The sequence below is a fragment of the Vulpes vulpes genome, chromosome 4 (assembly GCF_048418805.1).
Source record: "Vulpes vulpes isolate BD-2025 chromosome 4, VulVul3, whole genome shotgun sequence".
Taxonomy (NCBI): Eukaryota; Metazoa; Chordata; class Mammalia; order Carnivora; family Canidae; genus Vulpes; species Vulpes vulpes.
Genome location: NC_132783.1, coordinates 102,293,438 through 102,313,777, shown reverse-complemented (window position 1 = coordinate 102,313,777; position 20,340 = coordinate 102,293,438). Strand labels below are relative to the sequence as shown.

The following is a 20,340-nucleotide window of genomic DNA, read 5'->3' as shown; positions in this document are numbered from 1 at the left end:
TAGGGCTCTGGGGAGCTTCCCATTACAAAGTTAGGAAAAACTCCAGGTTGCCCGAGGTTGCACTAAAATGGAAGAAAAGTGACCCTTTTATTTGGAAGAAGAGAGAAAAAGAAAACATATTTTAATATTCCAGGGAATGCTTCTTCTTACTTCTTGAAATGAAACATGAAAGGGGCTTCTTCCTGATGTTATGTGAGAATTAGACATAGAGTAGAGACAAGTTGTACAAGATCATCAAAGTCAGTAGAAAAGCTATGCATATGAGCTCTTGGCCTCTTCCACCAGTACTCCCAAACTAGCTGCTTATAGACTGAGTCAAATAAAAAAAGGTAACAATGCCCTGGAAGGACACCCCCCCATTCAAACTCACATACCCCATTTGACCTTCACCAGAGCCACATATGTGGAAGCATGGCTGTCCATCTACCTGAGAGTCTTCAAGAATCTTGGTGGGAATAAATATGACACCATGGGGGAAGAATAAGACCCCAGCAAGAACTGACCCCACATACCCTCAAAAGTCTGCTCTTCTACCAGAATTTTTGAAAAGCCTCTCTGAATCGGGTTCCCTAGAAAGTCCAGAATTAATTATCTTGCTCATAGATAGGCACAGATGTGCAGTGCCCTGATCCTTCTGTTGATCACGCCAGCTACTATTCATTCAGTAACAAAGTACAGCATCTAATTAAAAAATGGCATGAAGTTTTCCCTTTCTGCCCTAATTTGTTTTGCATATGTGGATATTCTCTAAAGACTTAATAGCCAAAAAAAAAAAAAAAGAAGAAGAAGAAGGAAGGAAGGAAAGAAAAAGAACCTTGGTAGCCTACTCTTTTAAACTAGTTATCTAGGCTGGAATTTTAGAAAGACCTTGACTTCTAGTTCAATTATGTGTCTTAATAGCAACCTGAGGAGAAAGTGGAATTAAAGATGGTCTCGATTCACAAATTGTTCCTAAAATAGCTTCCTAGTTCTTTTCTTCCTTAAATCAGGGAAGAACCCAAATGGGGGTGTTTTAATTAGTAATTTAGCAGTTAATGTCTACAGGACAAATGCATCCAACACTATTGTCACCCTCACTTTTCCTTCACCTCTCCCATCCCTTTTCCTCCCGTAATTCCAAACTACAATGGAAAAATAACTGAAAAACAAGAGGCCTGTGCTCATTTTTGGCATGTGGCATCAAAACCTTATCTACCACACTAGGGCAGAGAGGCATTCAGTAGAGGTATCCTAGAGGCAGTGATTGTAACAACCAGTATAGGAATAGCATAAGCACCTATTCTGGTCTCAACCTCCAACAAGTAACAGACACTGCAAAGGGAAGAAACTGTAGGCTTTGAGCCAAAAGGGCATGAGCAATTATCTGATTTCTTCATTATCCAAATAAGCAATCTATGACCCAGAATGGCCAAAAGACTTAGCTCAGGTCACTAGCTGGGTCAGCCAGTGTTGAGTTTAGAGTTTCCCATGTCTTAGTCCTGTCCTAATCAGCAACATATAGGGTAGCTAGATGCACGGCAGAGAAAGAGGTCCAGGTCTCTGAGGCTTAGTGCCTTTCAATTACATTTCTCTCATACTAGGGTATTTCTCTCCTAGTGTGGCTTAGGGCCCTGGCAAATCTTGGTCCACATCTGTGACCTCACTATTACTCAAAATATGAAAACTGTATCTCCTCCCTCAGTAATCCAGATTCTGGGTGTGATACCAGCTAGACATCAAATTTACCCTCCCCCCTCCTCCAAAAGCCAACTTTATTCATATCCACACTGAGAAATAGTGGAAAAGATGTGAGGCTGAGGATTGGTGGTCTCTCAGGGAACCCCCCAGTCTTAATGATCTAATGGTACCCTGGAGGCATTGAGGAAGCATGAACTAAAAAGAAAACCTTGTCTCATGGAAGTGTTCCTCAATCCCACTTGAGAAACATATCAAACCCATAGGGGGAAATAAAGATTGATACACACAAACACAAACACCAAAGCAGGACCAGAGTGGGACCTTTTGTACCAGCTAAATGAAGCAGTGGTGTTTTAGTACGATTGAAATGATAAACTCTCTGCATAGCTTGAGAAGCTTAGGTCCAATTAAAAGTCACTAGCTAAGAGCCATGATATGTTGGAACACTCAGCTGTTATGTTAGATTCTTTCCAGTTCAATAAAGTGGAAAGACACTAGAAATGGTTAGAGTCTTGCAGGATTTTTGTCACCTCTTTGATCAAGTAGACCAGCTGCATAGCCCCCTTCTCATTTCTCTTTGTGCTTCTTCTAAAGCAACAACCCAGCACACAAGTACTATTTGGCAGTAGACCCCGTGTCCGGCTCTCTCTATGTGTCTGACACCAACAGTCGGCGAATCTACCGAGTCAAGTCTTTGAGCGGTGCTAAGGACCTGGCTGGGAATTCAGAAGTGGTGGCAGGGACTGGAGAGCAATGTTTGCCCTTTGATGAAGCCCGCTGTGGAGATGGAGGGAAGGCTGTGGATGCCACCCTGATGAGCCCTCGAGGTAAAGGCTACAAAGGAAGAAAGCCCCTTCCCCCAGAAGAAGCTTGCCACAAGCTTGGCTTTCTTCTTAACTGGAAGTGAACTAAGCCCAGGCAGTCCCAAATACAGCTTTCCCTACAATGGTTTAACTCTGATAGGTTTCTTTGGTGTGTGGGTGTTTAAAAAAAAAAAAATGTGTTTATCCAAGGTAAACTTCATCACCCACATAGACAACAAATGGAAAATGGGGTGGGTTGCTCCTGGAGATTTCTGACTGTTGCCAGTCATAGTCAGAGGGAAACATTAGCTCCATGAGCCAGAGTGCCAACTGTGTGGGCTGGAGACAGAACAGAGCCCAGTGGGAGCCTCCAACCACTCTCAGATGTTCATGTTAGACAATAGTGTGTGTAGTCTTAAGCACAATCCCTGACATTTTCTGAGTGCCCAATAAATGATAACAGTTAAGAATGGGTATAATTTCCAAGGATCTGGGATTGGGGGGAGGGGAAGTGTTCTCAGAACCAATGGATCTCTGTTTGAAAAGGACCAAGGGGGATCCCTGGGTGGCGCAGCGGTTTGGCGCCTGCCTTTGGCCCAGGGCGCGATCCTGGAGACCCGGGATCGAATCCCACGTCGGGCTCCCGGTGCATGGAGCCTGCTTCTCCCTCCGCCTGTGTCTTTGCCTCTCTCTTTCTCTCTGTATGACTATCATAAATAAATAAAAATTAAAAAAAAAAAATTTAGAAAAGGACCAAGGATACGTAGGGTTAAAGACCGATTGGTCTTTTGATGGCCCAATTCTTATTAGTATTTTTAGCTACCACTGAAGGATCTGACAGTATGAATTAAGGATGAGGAGCCTTGGGCTTGGGCACGAGGGTGAACGGGCCAACGAAATAGAAGCCACTGCATACATCTTACCAGGAGAGTGCTAGCACAGGTGTTCCCCCAGGGCATACCGAGTGGAGTCAAGGCTTAATTGGGAATGTTTCCTGGAGGATATATTTTGAATTGGGAGTCTATGACTACAAGAATCACTGTTTCTCCACCTCATTGTTGTAATTAGTTGTGAAGGGTATTCAAGTAATTTACTACCAATAATTTTTCAAGCAATGAACTTGGGAAATAACTTCTTTTCTGAAGAGAGCAGATGCCAAGTTATTTCCCCAGTCATTCATTTGCAGCCTTGGTTCATTTGCAGCCCAAAGTTCATTCTTCAATTGGGTGGTAATACAGCCAGCACCCCAGGAATTATGCAGGTCTCAGCACAGTACTCATGAGAAAGGGTGTTACCTTTAAAGGTTGAGAGCCACTGCTCTAAGACTACTAATCCATCCAGTGAGGTCCCTGGTCCAAGAAGATCAAGAAAGATAATGTCCAATAGGGCATCCCCACCTACACCGTCCTATAAGCCCTACTCCTTGCCAAGAGACATACTGCCACTGTTTATCTTAATCAGGTATTGCAGTAGACAAGAATGGGCTCATGTACTTTGTCGATGCCACCATGATCCGGAAGGTCGACCAGAATGGAATCATCTCTACCTTGCTGGGCTCCAATGACCTCACTGCTGTCCGGCCACTGAGCTGTGACTCCAGCATGGATGTAGCCCAGGTGGGACTTTCTTATTTCTCATTACTATGCCACCTCTGGTTCTTGGCCTGAAGTCTCACCTGCAAGCCTGTTTGGGTTGAAAGTGAAGTGGGAGGAAGAGATATAGATATGGATTACAGGTTTGTTTGAAGAAGGCTTGAGATGAAGTAGACAGCAAGATGGAATGAGAAATGTCAGATAGGAATGAGAGAGAGTGCAAGAGAAAAAGGAGAGCTGTGGAGGGGGAAGGAGGGAGTTCTGCTCAGAAAGTGGAGCTGGTAACACACTCCAGCCGTGGCAGATTACAGGGTAGGAGTTACTGTGTAATTACCTCTCTTACCCATCATTATTGCAGGTTTGAGAATGAACTATACTGTGTTATATGTCAATCAGAGCTTCCCTGTTAATCTGAAATGATTGCATCCTCACTATATAAACCTTTACTTTGTGCAGTAGTAAACTAAAGCAGAGCCATCTACAATATTCCTTCAAGTGATATTCCTTTAGTATGGGCTCCTTTGGGGGCAGAAAATAGAGGCTCACCCAAATGTATAGCAGGAGAAACTGGATGTTATATGTTTGCCCTTCCTATAAGGGCCTGTTCCACGTTCAGTCTACCTCATTAATTTCATCTCAGATTCCACAGCAAACTGACAACTTGCCACTGAGATTGTTGCTTCAGTTTTGCGGAGAAGGTCCAGTTCATCAAGCAAATGCTCAACTCGTAGTTCAGTAGCCGACCTGTGCATTGGTGGCCCTTGGGTCAGGGCCACCTTCCAAACAGCATGGCTCCTTCTGTGCATTAGATAAAAAGTGCTGCCTCTAAATGAACATAGCCTCTTTAGTGAGCAGAGGATGGGATGGATTACATTAGCCCCTTGTGCAGTGAATTACCTATACAACTGTACATGATGACTCTGACCTTGTTCCAATCATCTGGGGCTGAGAAAAGCATCATGGGTAGAGCTGGTGACCTACTGTAGCCACAGCAAATGATATAACAGATGCTTGCTACATGGCCTCTTCTTCATTGTGTACACTCGACATGGGCAGTAGGCAAGTGGTTTGATAATGGGCACTTCTCATACAGTGTGGGTAAAAAGTCTTTTTTCCCCAGCTGCATAAGACCGATATACATGCCCTCCAGTTAAATGTTGGGCATATTAGAGGCTGCTCTTTAATTTGATGCCATGTCATCCACAGGTTCGCCTGGAGTGGCCAACAGACCTTGCCGTCAACCCCATGGACAACTCCCTGTATGTTCTTGAGAACAACGTCATCCTTCGAATCACTGAGAATCACCAAGTCAGCATCATCGCGGGACGCCCCATGCACTGCCAGGTTCCTGGAATTGACTACTCACTCAGCAAACTAGCCATTCACTCTGCTCTGGAGTCAGCCAGTGCCATTGCCATTTCTCACACTGGAGTCCTCTATATCACCGAGACGGATGAGAAGAAGATTAACCGTCTACGCCAAGTAACAACCAATGGGGAGATCTGCCTTTTAGCTGGTGCTGCCTCAGACTGTGACTGCAAAAACGATGTCAACTGCAACTGCTACTCAGGAGATGACGCCTATGCAACTGATGCCATCTTGAATTCCCCGTCATCCTTAGCTGTAGCTCCAGATGGAACCATCTACATCGCAGACCTGGGAAATATTCGGATCAGGGCGGTCAGCAAAAACAAGCCTGTTCTTAATGCTTTCAACCAGTATGAGGCTGCATCCCCTGGAGAACAGGAGTTGTATGTTTTCAATGCCGATGGCATCCACCAGTACACTGTGAGCCTGGTGACAGGGGAGTACTTGTACAATTTCACTTATAGTGCCGATAATGATGTCACTGAATTGATTGACAATAATGGGAATTCCCTGAAGATCCGTCGGGACAGTAGTGGCATGCCCCGCCACCTGCTCATGCCTGACAACCAGATCATCACCCTCACAGTGGGCACCAACGGAGGTCTCAAAGTCGTATCCACACAGAACCTGGAGCTTGGTCTCATGACCTATGATGGGAACACTGGCCTTCTAGCTACCAAGAGTGATGAAACAGGATGGACAACCTTCTATGAGTAAGTACATTTGTAAAGTATTTCTCAACATCACCCTACCCTAGCTGGCAGCAGGATTGGCTGTCCACGTAGCTTTTGGAATTATTTAGTCACATTGTCTTCCTGACTTAAAAGTCAACTTGTAGCCTCAGGATATTCATGTCCCCTCTCTCCCTGACTCCTGAGTGATTTGCACTATTGGGTCTCTGATATTGAACATCCTCCTTACAGGGGCTGGTGATTCCTTTTGCCTGCTTGCCCTTCCAGTTTCAGGATATTGGACATGCACGGCACCTGGGAGAGCAAGTGCTCATTAACTTTGCTGATTATTCATGTTTGCCATGGGTGCGGAAATTAGAATCTAAAAGGCAAGATCCTGGTGGGACTCCTGTAATTTGCCAGTAGGTCCAGCAACACACTTGATTGCACAGACAGGTAGATAAACTCTGAATTTCCTTCTTAGCAGAAGCAGATCAATAGAGATAAAGTGCTAGGTATATTAAAAGATGTGAGAGCTGGCCATATTTCCCCTAACAATTATCTCATACTTAATAGTCCTGCTGTTTGTTTTGCCAAAAAGCTGTTTTCTATCATTCCTGCAGGCAGCACTTGGTCACACTGCCTGTCACTGCTGCCAGTATTAACCAGTGGGATGCTGGCTGGGGAAAATTGCTAAGGGTGATTCCCTCAGTCACCGCTGAGACTGATGGAATTTGCAAGTATCTGACCCTCCTTGATGGTGAAGGATCTGATTAAGCTTGCGTTTGGAGTCCTTGCTTGCTTTCTGTCTAGGTGCTGCTGCTGGCTGAGAACTTAGTAAGGTGGGGAGGCGTTGTTGCAGAGGGAATGGGGGATGAGAGAGAGAACAGAAGACCCATTGTTGATAACTCCTAAGTCCAGGAATGTTCACTTCCAGTTGGTAGGCAAATGGGTTTGGGAGAATGAAAAGGAAGCTGTTGCCACCTGCTGGAAATTTCCTGTATTGCAGAATTGCTTTCCCTTGCTCTCTTTTTTTCTTTGGGCAAAGCTGTCTTTCTCAGATTTCTGAAGCATCCTAGCATCCTTCAGGGCACTGGGACTTGATCACACTTTACCAGTCAGTGACTCTGTCCCTGAAGGCACCGTCTGAGTGCCATCTTTAGCTCTCGCACCAACTTAGGTTAAAACTATACTATAACCCAAATACCTCCTAGATTATCACATTTCCCGCTAGCAGTTCCTCCTAAAGATCCAAGTGTATTTCAGGGATAATTTGTTGGCTGACATGATTGAGGACAAAACAGTGTCACTCTCAGGAGGCCAGTCTGAATTAGGCCTGACTTCTTAGAGACCATAATAAAGAAGCTCGGGCTTAGGTGCATCTTGACAGGCTAGCTCTAACTGGGGGAGTATTTTCCAGGAGTTCCTAGTTTAATTTAAAAAAAAATACACACACACACACACACACACACACACATATATATATATATATATATATATATATATATATATGCAGAATGCTTTTTTTAAAAAGTTCATGAGTTACATGTAAACCGCTTGATTTTTTTTCTCTCTTGTAGAGCTGCTTTTTTGATAATGTAGATAAATCCAATTATCACAAATTCTCAATTATAGGAGTTCAAATGCATTAGGTTTTCTTGTTCCTCCTAAAAAGAGGGCTGATTCCTTTTGTTTTGTAGTAGTTTTACACATGGTCAGCTGGGAAAGAGCAGCCTGTCTCCATCCCTGAAAGGCACAGGACTGTACTTAAAATTACAACCACTCCTACATACACACACACACTCTCTCTCTCTCCCTCCTTTATTTTAATCCTTACCACTTGTTACCATCTGACATACTCTGTATTTTAAATCATGGTTTATTTTTGCCCTGTCCATCATGTACACATCATGGAGGCAGGGATTTTCATCCATAGTCATGTCCCCAGTGCTTTGAACAATGCCTGGCTTATAGTAGGCACTCAGTAAATACTTGCTGAATAAAATGAATCAAAAGCACCCTTTAGCCCCACATGGGCCAAGGCTGTAGTGGTTCTATTGAGTGGCCTTGAGATCCCATTACTGGAACTCAGAGCTCCTTCCAACTATGTGTAGACTTACTTGCAAAGAAATCTGATTCTGAAGATACTCCACAGGCAAGTAAGCACAGCTGTAGAAAACTTACTGTTCTTTGGAAGTTAAAGAGAAAATGTTTTTCTTCCTGTAGATCCTGAGATCTTGGCCTCAACCCCAATCCTCTGTTCCCCAAAAAGTAGACTCTCCAGTTTCTATTACTGTTCTCATGAAGAAGCACAGCAACCTACACCATCGTACATGTCCAGGTGCACTGGAATTAAAGCTTTGCCTGGATCCCAGATCATGGAACTCATCATATAGTCTCTGCTTGGCTGCATGAGTTGAGGATATAGTCTGGTACCTAATACTCCATTAGGCACCACATACACAAACACTTAGAAGTCTTTTATTTTCTAACTTGTTTTTATTGAGGTAAAACTGACATACTCAAGCATATAATGTAATGATTTGATATTTGCATATATTGTGAAATGATCACCACTATAAGTCTAGTCTACATCCATCATATACAGTTACCAAAAATGTTCTCCTGTGATGAGAACTTTTAGGATGTATTCTCTTAAAAACTTTCAAATATGCAATACAGTATTATTACCTATCACCATACTGTACATTATATCCCCACAATTTATTTATACATGGAAATTTGTGCCTTTTGACCCCCTTCACCCATTTTACTTATCTCCCATTTCAGGTAACCACCAAGATGTCCTCTGTGTCTATGAACTCAGGGTTTTGTTTGCTTTAAAGATTCCACATATAGGGACTCCTGGGTGGCTCAGCGGTTGAGCGTGATCCCGGTCTGGGGATCGAGTCCACATGGGGCTCCCTCTGGGGAGCCTGCTTCTCCTTCTGTCTATGTCTCTGCTTCTCTCTCTGTCTCTCAGGAGTAAATAAATAAAAATCTTAAAAAAAAGAAAAGATTCCACATATAAGATCATATGTGGTATTTGTTTCTAACTTATCTCACTTAACATAATGCCCTCGAGTTCCATCCATGTTGTCACAAATTGCAAGATTTCATTTTATGGCCGAGTGGAATTGCTAAGTCATATGGTAGTTTTATTTTCAATTTTTTGAGGAACCTCCTACTGTGTCCCATAATGGCTGCTCTAATTTACATTCCTACCAACAGTGCACAAAGGTTTCCTTTTCTCTACATCTTTGCCAACACTTATTTCTTATCTTGATAACAGACATTCTGATAAGTGTGAGGTAATGCCTCATTATGGTTTTGATTTGCATTTCCCATTGATTGGTGGTGTTGAGCACCTTTTTATATATATGTTGGCCCTTTGTGTGTCTTCTTTATTCAGACTCTGTATATTCTTTAATCCAGTTGTTCACCTTTTTTGCTATTGAATTGTATGAGTTCTTTTTATTTTTTGATATTAACCCTTTATCAGATATATGATTTGCACAAATTTTCTCCCATTCAGTAGGCTGCCTTTGCATTTTGTTGATGGTTTCCTTTACTGTGCAGAAGCTTTTTAGTTTGATGCAGTCCCATTTGTTTATTTTTGCCTTTATTGCCAAATCAAAAATTGCCAAGACTGTCAAGATTACCACCTAGGTTTTCTTCTAGTTTTATAGTTTCAGGTCAAGTTAATTTTTGTGTATTGTGTAAATAATGGTCCGGTTTCATGATTCTGCACATGGCTGTCCAGTTTTCCCAATACCATTTATTGAAGAGACTGTTCTTTCTCTGTTGTATATTCTTGCCTCTGTGGTAAATTAAGTGATCATATACGTATGGGTTATATCTGGGTTCTCAGTTCTGCTCTGTTGATCTGTATGTCTGTTTTTATGTCCATCCGATACTGTTTTGGTTACTATAGCTTTGTAATATATTTTGAAATCAGGGAACATGATGCCTTCAGCTCCACACATCTTTCTCAATATTGTTTTGGCCATGAGGCATCTTCCCTGATTCCATACAAATTTTAGGACTGTTTGTCCTATTTCTGTGAATAATGCCATTGGGATTTTGTTAGGAATTACATTGAATTGTATGGACATTGTAATTTCTCCAGTCCATGAACATCTTTCATCAATGTCTTGTAGCTTTTTGTGTAATAAGTCTTTTACCTTCTTGGCTAAAATTTTTACTAGGCTTTTTTTTTTTTTTGATGCAATCATAAATGGGATTGTCTTTCAGCTAGTTTGTTACTAGCATATAGAAACACAACAGATTTTTATAAATTGATTTTTGTATCCTGCAACTTTACTGAATTTATTGGTTCTAACAGTTTTTAGGTTAAGTCTTTAGTTTTCTATATGTAATATATCATCTGCAAATAATGACAGTTTTAATTTTGATTTGGATGCATTTCTTTTGCTTCCTTAATTGTTCTGAAAGCTTTCAAGTTTGATGTTAGCTGTGGAACGTTCATATATGGCCTTTTTATGTTGAAGTACATTGCCTCTTTACCCACTTTATCATTAACAGATGTTGAAATTTGTCAGATCCTTTTCCTGCATCTGTTGAACCATCCTTGCATCCATGGAATAAATCCCATTTTAAATATACTGTTGAATATGATTTTCTACATTTAATTTAAATATGAATACGATTTGAGTATTTTTGCATTTACATTCATCAGAGATATTGGTCTATAATTTTCTTTTTGTGTGGTGTCCTTGTCTTGTTTTGGTAGCAGATTAATGCTGGCCTCATAAAATGGGTTTGGAATAGTTCCCCTCCTCTTCTATTTATTGGAAGAGTTTGAGAAGGATTGCTATTAATAAGTCTTTGAATGTTTGGTAGCATTCACCAGTGAAGCCATCTGGCCCTATAGTTTTGTTTGTTGGAATGCTTTTGATTACTGATTGAAACTCCTTAGTAGTAATCTCTTATGATCCTTTGTATTTCTGTGCTATCAGTAGTAACATCTCTTCTTTCATTTCTGATTTTATTTGCATCCTGTCATCTTTTCTTCTTGGTGAATCTAGCTAAGGGTTGTCAATTTTATCTCTTAAAAAAACCAACTCTTAGTCTCATTGATCTTTTGTCTTTTTACTCTCTAATTCATTTAAATACCTTTTGTTTCTAGTCATAAAACACAAAAGTAAGGCATATTGGTTAGAAAGAATTCCTAAAATATGGGAACACACAAAACACATTGTGTGACACATTGTGTGATTTGACAAAACACATGCAGAAAAACTATCCTTAATGTTGAGATATCTATATTTTGAGAAAATTAATTCTACATAGACTCATTTTTCACCCCTGTATACTATCAGGGGAATATATTTTTCTGCTCCACTCTTTCTATTCAATAATATATACATGTTTTCATTCCAATAGATAGAAATCACTGTCCTCAACTTTGATGGCTTTAGAGGTTTTTACTTCATGGATAAATCCTTATTTAACAAATCTTTGATGAGTAATCATTTAGGTTATTCTAATTTGTCACTATTAGTAACTAACATCTTTGTTTACCTAAGAGGCAGTTTCCTTAACGGATAAGACGACAAAAGGGAGTCCCTTTGACCTGGAGGGCCTGACTCCCATCTGTGTTTACCTGGAAAATTCTGGTGGTATAACCCACCTATTGCCTAGAGCCCTGGGCAAATGATTTGGCTAGAGCCAAAAGCTGGGCTCCCTGTTCAGAGTCCTCCCCCTTCCCACCACCTTTGACCAACTGATCATGCAACTTAATGTGGTTCTGCTCTCAGCCTTCAAACATCCCCAGAAGCAAAATTTCTTACCATGTTTTCTCCAATCACTTACCATGTCTGCATTCCTTTATTCTAAAACCATTTATCAAGCACCATCTATATTTGCTTTTGTAGTCCTAAGAAACAAAGTCAAATAAGCCACAATGGCTCTGTTCACTAGCTGTCCCACACCCACATGCTGTACAAGCTTCAATTTCTATCATTCAGAACCCACCAACTTTGTCTTTATCCCCAGTCCAGGGGGAGTCACATGTAGAGCTCAAGCAAACTACTTTCTTTGCTTCACCTTCCTCCCCTTTCTAGTAACATCTCATCTGGGAAAGCTCAAAGGCTTCTACATCCAGACCTTAAAGGGCCTAAGCTTTCTACTCAAAATGGATCTTCCAGAGTGGGAAAATGTTCTACCGAGTGGAACAGCAAGACTTTTTGCTAAAGGAAGTGGAAAAAATAACTGCACAGTTATTTTAAGAAGAGGATAAAGATGATTTACATGAAGGAGAAGGGCCCAATATCAGGCAACTTTCTAGGATCAGAACTTGATCACCGGTATACCTAAACTTCAGTGCTCAAGTCAAGTCATTGGGAAAATGGTCTAAGGTGGCTGCCTGGGGAGCTGTGGTTTAGGGCTATAAACCCAGAGAAAGAGGTATAGGCAGCCAAACCTACTATGCTTGAGCCAAGGCATGGAGGTGGCGCTTGGCCCAGGGTGACTGTCCAGAGGACTATGAGTATAGAAGAGCAAGGACATAGATGGTCTCCAATGCCAGGTCTTGCTAATGGTACCATGGAGCCTCAGTGTGATATACTACCCAGCCACTCCACCTTCCAGTCTCTCTGGCCCTTGTGTAGTTCTAGGTGGTGGGAAAGGCTTCAGCTCTAATAAGTGTGCTCCTAAACCAGTGTGTCTGTCCTCCAGCTATGACCATGAGGGCCGCCTGACCAATGTGACACGCCCCACGGGGGTGGTGACCAGTCTGCACCGGGAAATGGAGAAGTCTATCACCATTGACATTGAGAATTCCAACCGTGATGACGACGTCACTGTCATTACCAATCTGTCTTCAGTAGAGGCCTCCTACACAGTGGTACAAGGTGAGCTCCCTTCCCACTAAACTCACCCACAGACCCCAAGTAAGACTCGGAAGACTTTCAGAGACCAGAGACGCCCATTAGCTTGCTATTTGAGTCGAGTGTCCACAGCAAACAAATTCTACAAGAGGTCAGTCTTGTAGAAAATGGCTTAATCAGATTCAGGAGAATGTCATCTATACTAAACGAAATGTCTAGAGATTTGGGGATGTCTATATATTTATCTGAAAATGTCAGTTGTCAGCCCCACTTGCTCTTACCTCTCCATCTTTAGCACTCCCCACTAACCCAATACACACAGTTACCTTCTCAAAGGTTATTTATCCCCTTGGGTTCACCTCTGCCTTTTTTGGTGCCATTCTGATCCTTCTTCCAAGTACTTGTTTGTTGAGTTGATTGTCCTGGAATCAGAGCCCTTTAGCAATCTCTTGCCAAGACTGGGATCTCAGAGGTTTCTGACCACCCCATAGTAACTAGTACTGTTTGACATGACACACAGTCCAGGACAAGCACAGGAGCTGGCAAGAAAGGGAATTGCGCAGATTAATTTTTCTTTTAATTAAGATATAATGTCAGTGGGCTAGCCCGTTGTCAGAGGATAAAAGTGTCCTCTCAGTAGATAAATGGTGACATTTCTGGACTATTATCCCACGACAGAGCCTGTTTCAATGACTCTATTTCTGCTCTGCCAAATGATTAATGATGTAGATTCTGTCTTTCTGCATGATGGCTGCAGTTGCAGGAGTGACAGATACACATTTGCTCAGTATCCCAAAAGCCAGCGTCTCAGAAGCCAGCCCAGCTGGACTCCTTTGCCCAAATAATCAGGAAGCAATATATCTATAAAAGGAGTTTCAGATTCACATTTCCTTCCTGGAACTTTTCGATAAGGAAAAAGGTCAGAAGTCTGATTGACTAGTGTAGATTCCCTTTGGGAAGATAAATGCATGTTATCAGCACCCACTAGCTCAGTCTACCTTATGCTGTTTGAATCTCTTCAGAGTTTTCTTGAGTAGAGGTGGCATCATAGTGGAGTCAGCAGCAGAAGCATGAGGGGCAGGAAGGTTGCTTTTTCTCTTGATCTGATTTGTAGCTAGCCCATCAACTTCAGGTGAGATGGCAGTAGGCAAAAGGAAAAAAAAAATTAGTCTTTCTTTTCCCATTTAAGCTAAAATATATATGTTAAAAATTAGAGATTTGATTGACACAAATTGTGTAGGCAATAGACATCTTTAAAGGTACTATTAATAGTCTTCAGTGAGTAAAAGAAAAATATCACAGCATAATTATTTCTGGAGTGCCACATATTAATAATGTTTTTCTTTCCACGGATCAGTAGCATCTCTGCTACTCACCTTAACATTGTATGTGTGCTAATTGAAGGCAGCCTTACACTGACAGCTGCAAAGTACCATGGAAACCTATAAAAATAGGGGTTCTGTTCTCTTATGACTAATAGAGTGGATAATTTCTTTCCCTACCCCCACCCCCACTTACATTTCTCCAGATCAAGTGCGGAACAGCTACCAGCTCTGTAATAATGGTACCCTGCGGGTGATGTATGCCAATGGGATGGGTGTCAGCTTCCACAGCGAGCCCCACGTCCTAGCAGGCACCATCACCCCCACGATTGGGCGCTGCAACATCTCCCTGCCCATGGAGAACGGCCTAAACTCCATTGAGTGGCGCCTAAGAAAGGAACAGATTAAAGGCAAAGTCACCATCTTTGGCAGGAAGCTCCGGGTAAGTGGTTCCACCCAATCTATCACCTCAAAGTGGTAGGGGATACACCCTTTCCTCAAGAGTTGAGGAAATTGCCCAGGCCCCAAGCCTCCATTACTCCTTTCTTCCCTGGAAAAGATGAGTCTTTCCCTCAGAAGATAGAATCCATATCCCTCTGGGGCGGCGGGGGGGGGGGGGGAGGAAGATAAAAAAATGGAAATTTACCTTACACCCTAGCGAGGGACAGCTTCAGTCTTCTTATCACACTTGCCATCTTCTCCCTCAGCTTTCACTCTTTGACCAATTTGGCAAACAACTTAGTGCCTGGTGCCTACTGTGTACTGAGTAATTTGATGAATACTGGAAAAACAAAAATCTTTAAAATCTTATAATGTACTCTTTACACTCAATGAGTTAACAGTCCAGTAGAATATATAGATGCAGAATAATTCAATGGGTTAAGTGAGAGGAGCATCCAGGACCTGATAGAATCACAGAGGAGATATCAGCCAGCCTAAAGCAATAAGGGAAGGCTTCCCAAGAGAAAATCACAAGCAAACCACTGTAGAAAGTTTTAACCAACCATAGCTTCCCCAGACTAAGCAGCTTACCAACAAATTACATCTTTTAAAAACTAACACACAAAACTCATTGAGGACTTTCATGATGCAAGCACCGTTAAATGCTTTACTTATTTTCAACAGCCCCATGGGGGTACTTACCTCTGTTTTTCAGATGAGGAAACACAGGTTCTGGGAAGCTACATAACCTGTGCAAAGGCACCCTGGCTAGAAAATGGCATAGCCAGGACTTGGTCCCAGTTCCATCTTTGTGTCTGGCTCACTTGCCAATATCCTTAACCACCAAGCCCACAGCTACCAGATTAAATTCTCAGTCATCCAGATAATCTGATTCCTGCCGTAGTCACTTATCTGGCATGAGGAGGGACTGATTCTTAATATCATGCTAACCCCTTTCCCCATGGCATGAAATAATTCTAGGGATCCCAGTCCTCATTAAATTCGGCACGTATTTACTGAACGCCTACTACAAGCTAGGCACTGGGGATCTACATGGCACACCAAGCAAAATCCTTACCCTCTTACAGTTACAGTCAGGGAGTGGGGGTGGTAAATGGGGGAGATAGGGACAGGAGGGGCAGATAGTCAGTATACTAATAAATAAAGTAACTGCAGATTAAGATAAGCACTGGGAAGAGAATAAACAATGGAGCACGGCCGAGTTCAACTACTACTTTGGAATCACAACACTTGAGTAGTAACTTTGGCCTCTTACTGCATTGAAATCTACCCAGGGGACACTACCTCTTGGCAGGGCCAGACCACTCCATATGAAGGTTCTGCTTTTGTCTAGTTGGAGCTTCATTCCTCACATTAGGTTATCAGCAGTCTCCCATGTTTTTCTTCCTGTGCTGGTATCTGCAAAGTTGCAAACGGCAGTATCTTCCTAAAGACAAAAATGAAATGAGATTAGTAGCTAAGTCCTTAATGACTGGATTTCAGGGCTGTATAATTGATTTTTGATATGCTGCACTGTAGAAGTTGATTATAAGTAGTAATCGTGCCTTTTCTCTGATAAATCAGTTATGCATTTTGACTAAGTTTTCAAAATAAAGATAAATGTGGCCCTAAAATAAAATGGTTATAATCCCAACTCTGAATATTAAAAATCTTAATAATGATACTTGTGGTAATTAGCAGAAGTTAGGCACGCAAGTCTTATAACTGAATTTCTGCCAGGGTTAGATTTGCTGGCATCATGTTTATGCAAATCAAAACACAGCTTTATCTATCAACACCTCAACATTTAATTGTCTGGTGTTAGTTCCTGTAACAATAATCACATATCCATTTAGCTCTCTTAAATGAAAATCACTATGAGATTATAACAGGTTGAGTGGACTGAAAATGTAATTTGAAAATGAGGGAGAAAGCCTGGAATTTATTTGCATCTCATTTATTTTAATTCAATTCATAAATTGTTTAGTGAATGAAATAAAAGCAACTCTTGGAAATTGCAGGGGAGCAATTGAAAGAAGGTATAAAAGAAAGATGGAGCATGATGTGGATTAAGAGAACCAGGGAGTGTCCTTTTAGTCAGGCTCTTCGTGAGCCTAGGGCAGGGAAGTTTGCAGTTTCAAATCAAAGGTACCTTGGCCCACACAAGGCAAGCAGGCTCTTCTCTCCTTACCTCCAGTCCTAACGTTCTTTTCACTCTATCTTGAATTCCATTGTCAAATGGGGCCCTGAAATTTCTCATTCATTCGTTCAGAAGATTACTAGAATGGAGTCTTAGCAGAATGCTGCATTTTACAACTATAATCATTTTCCTGTGTATAACTAACTCATTTCTTTTTAATTTTCTCTTTAAGTCTCTTCTGTTTTGGGCTGCAAATTAAAGCAATATTATAATTAAAAAAAAAAAAAAAAACATGTTTGCTAAGTGCTGACTATATGCCAAGCGCTATGGAGTAGACTAGAGAAAGAAAACTAAATCCTTGCCAGCAAGAAGTTTGCATTCCAGTGGAGAAGACAATGTGAATAGTGTGGTATAAGCTGTAATACAAGCAATGTCACAAGGAAAGCAATAGCTCGTTGCATCAGAAAAGGATGGACTGAGGCCAGATAACAAATAGGACCTCCAATCTCAGGAGCCAACCACATCACGGTCCCAATAATGAAAGGAAGCTTGTCCTAGGGGTGACTCACTGAACTTGCTGTCTTGTGATCCCACCACAGGAGGCAAGTGACCTTTAAGGTTGCTCTGGAAGGACAAGGGGCTGAATGAGCAGAGCTCATTTCACCCACCCCAGTGAGAACACTTCAACTGAACTGCAAGAAAGCCTAGGAAGTGTTGTCTTTCTTGAATGGCTAAGGGAGAAAAAAAATGAAAGAGTTGGTGAACACATAGCAAGGTCTCTGCCATCTCTATCAGGATGAGCTTCACAGAAGAATTGGAATCAGTTCTGAAGAGTAGTAGGAATTAGCCCAGCAAAGATATGGGGAAGGGGTGACCAGACCAAAAGTGCTGCCTGTGAAATAACAGAGAGGTCAAAAAAGGGGAAGAGCATTTCAAGAAACCTTAACTCAGTTTGGCCAGAGGGAAGGGGAAAGTGTTACACTGTGGTACAGACAAAGAATACATTGGCCAGAGGCAGCACATGGAACGGAATATTTTGCTAGGCTGACATTTATCCAGAGGACTGTGGGGAACTCTTCCAGGGTTTAATTAGCAGGGTGATGTGTTGGGATGTGTCGTCTTAGAAGACCTCTCAAGCTTTCTCAGGTGTGGAGGAAGATAGATTAGAAGGGGACAAGATAGGAAGAGAGGGACAGCATAGAAGCAACTGCAGTAATCCAAACAAATAACTAAATCACTAAAAGTAAAGAAAGAAAAGAGGGGGAGACATTTAGCACACATAATTAACAGGATTTGACAAGTAGCAGAGTTGCTGTATCATGCTCGCTTTCAAGGCTTCCTCTCGATAACCATATGGATTGGGAAACTGAGTGGCTATCTAGAATTTGTGAACTGGCCTGCCAGGCTCTGTGAAGGAGAGAGGCTGGGGACTGAACCCCAAGACAGAGATGTGACATTCTGGTAGCCCCAGCCCTGCCTCTTGGAATGGGGAAGAAACTGTTGCTCCTTCGTTAAAAGTAGGGAATTTGTAGAGAATCTATGGTGCAGTAACGGAGGGTATCAAGCACTGAAGCAAACAGATCTACCTTTCTCAGGGACTGTCCAGCTCCTAGGAGTCTGGCTAAAGGAGTGATGTGAGGACCCAAGGCTCTGAGCTTCCCTAGAATTCAGAGGAAACCAAAAATCGCAATGAAGCTACCATGATAGACCAGTGCCCAGTGAAATTCTAAGCCACCTAAGTAGCTCTTTTTTTTCAGCAACCCAGTCAGGGTCATCTCTTGGGTGAGGAAAGTGTCAGTGACATTTCCATATAGGTTGGTGAAATGTAAGATGGTGAATGGGTAGACCATCAAAGAACCACATCCTTCCACCAAAAGCTTTATGATGCTTCAGCAAAACTTAGAGTATTAGTCCCTTCTTCTCTGCCCAAACTCAATGTGAGAATAATTTTCATTTTGTCTCCCAAGAACATCTCAAGGAATCTCATTTGAAAGAGTCTTTTCCACTCCACTCCTTTCTCTGTTCTCTCGGGCCTTTCAAAAACACACGGAACAGTTGCAGCAGGGCATCTGTAAGCTCCATAAGCACAGGAACCACCTCACCACTATGTCCCTGGTGACAAGTGCCATGTGGTAAGCACTCAGACAACAAGTGAGGAAGGAAGAAGTGATGACCATGCCTCCTGAGGGCTCCTTCTTAGAAGGTGCATATGTGTGAATTCTGCTCCCCCAACTCACCCAAAGCAGGAATGAGTTCACAAACACATTTCCCCTATATCTGTCAGGAATCTTTCTATTGCAAAAGATAGGAAGCCCACTCAAACTAGAGTAATAAAAAAGGGCATTCATTGTCTTGCCTAATGGACCCCCACAAGCCCAAGTGATGTCATCACTGACATCTCCCTCTCTTTTTCTGTCTTTCTCATGGTCCCCTTCCATCCCCCAGCATTATTTCTCTTGGCAGTTGGCCTCATTTTCTTCCACAGTAGACCAGTGACCTCTTCACACTGGGGAGTCAGAGTTGGCCAAAGGTGACTTCAGGCTGACATCAGCTTAGCTTAGTGAACATAGAGGAAAGGATCTCCCACAGCATTTATACTTAAAAACAAAATCACCTCAGGTGACTGACCTAGCACAGATCTATGATCAGCCAGTATTAGGTCACATGTGGACACATGTACCTTGTATACATGATCACCTAAACGTGGGAAGCCATACAGAAAGAGGATGCTACACCCAAAGAAGGAAGGAATAGGTTAAATCACAAACATGCACACACACACACCCCAGATATATTCCACATTCTCCATCCCTCCAGAGACTGATCATAAGGCAAACTCCTGGCCTTGAGGATCTGTTTATGTATCATCCCCCCTCACCCCACCTTCCCCACCAGCAAGTCTTCTTTCTAGATTTTTTTGGAAGAGAGAGCAGAAACCAGCCCCTTCTACTGAGATTTAAAACTACTGCTCCTTCCTGAAATGGATTCAGTGCATGATTGTCTCTGAACAGGAAGCATACAACCACCCTCCAGGATATTTCCTCTTGATTATGATTTACACAGAGATTGCAGAAGCAAGAAACAACTACATGTGTAGGCAGCAGAACAAAAGAAAAACCACTTCCAAGATATCTTCCATCATGATATTGGCATTAGTATCCTTCCCCAGAAGAGGTAGGAGTTAGTAATTTTGCTGGGGTTTCTATAGGATTAATATGACATTGCAATTACACACTGCTTTGTGTTAGTTTTACCTTTGTGGCAAATGACATTGACACAGGAGTGAGGTGGGAGGCAGCTGTACATGCAAACACACACGTGTGAACTCAGTTCTGCATGAGGCCCACTCAAGTAGCTCTGCTAATATTCACAGTTACCATGAAAGTGTGAATTTTACCAGCCCCTTCCTGCCAGTGTTTTCACTCTGCACCAATATTTTATGTTTCAAACATCTATGCGTCGGCACTGTATGACT

At 42.1% G+C, this 20,340-nt stretch overlaps 1 protein-coding gene across 50 annotated transcripts in view; it reads left to right on the top strand.

Moving 5' to 3' along the window:
• TENM2 (teneurin transmembrane protein 2) overlaps positions 1-20,340 on the top strand; it is a 3,534,961-nt gene that overhangs the window by 3,470,708 nt on the left and 43,913 nt on the right. For all 50 annotated transcript variants that reach the window (XM_072756643.1, XM_072756655.1, XM_072756648.1 and 47 more), the window contains 5 exons: positions 2,272-2,504; positions 3,942-4,096; positions 5,279-6,153; positions 12,811-12,986; positions 14,491-14,726. In XM_072756643.1, coding sequence (XP_072612744.1) covers positions 2,272-2,504; positions 3,942-4,096; positions 5,279-6,153; positions 12,811-12,986; positions 14,491-14,726 — 1,675 coding nt within the window. The remainder of the gene's footprint in view (positions 1-2,271; positions 2,505-3,941; positions 4,097-5,278; positions 6,154-12,810; positions 12,987-14,490; positions 14,727-20,340) is intronic.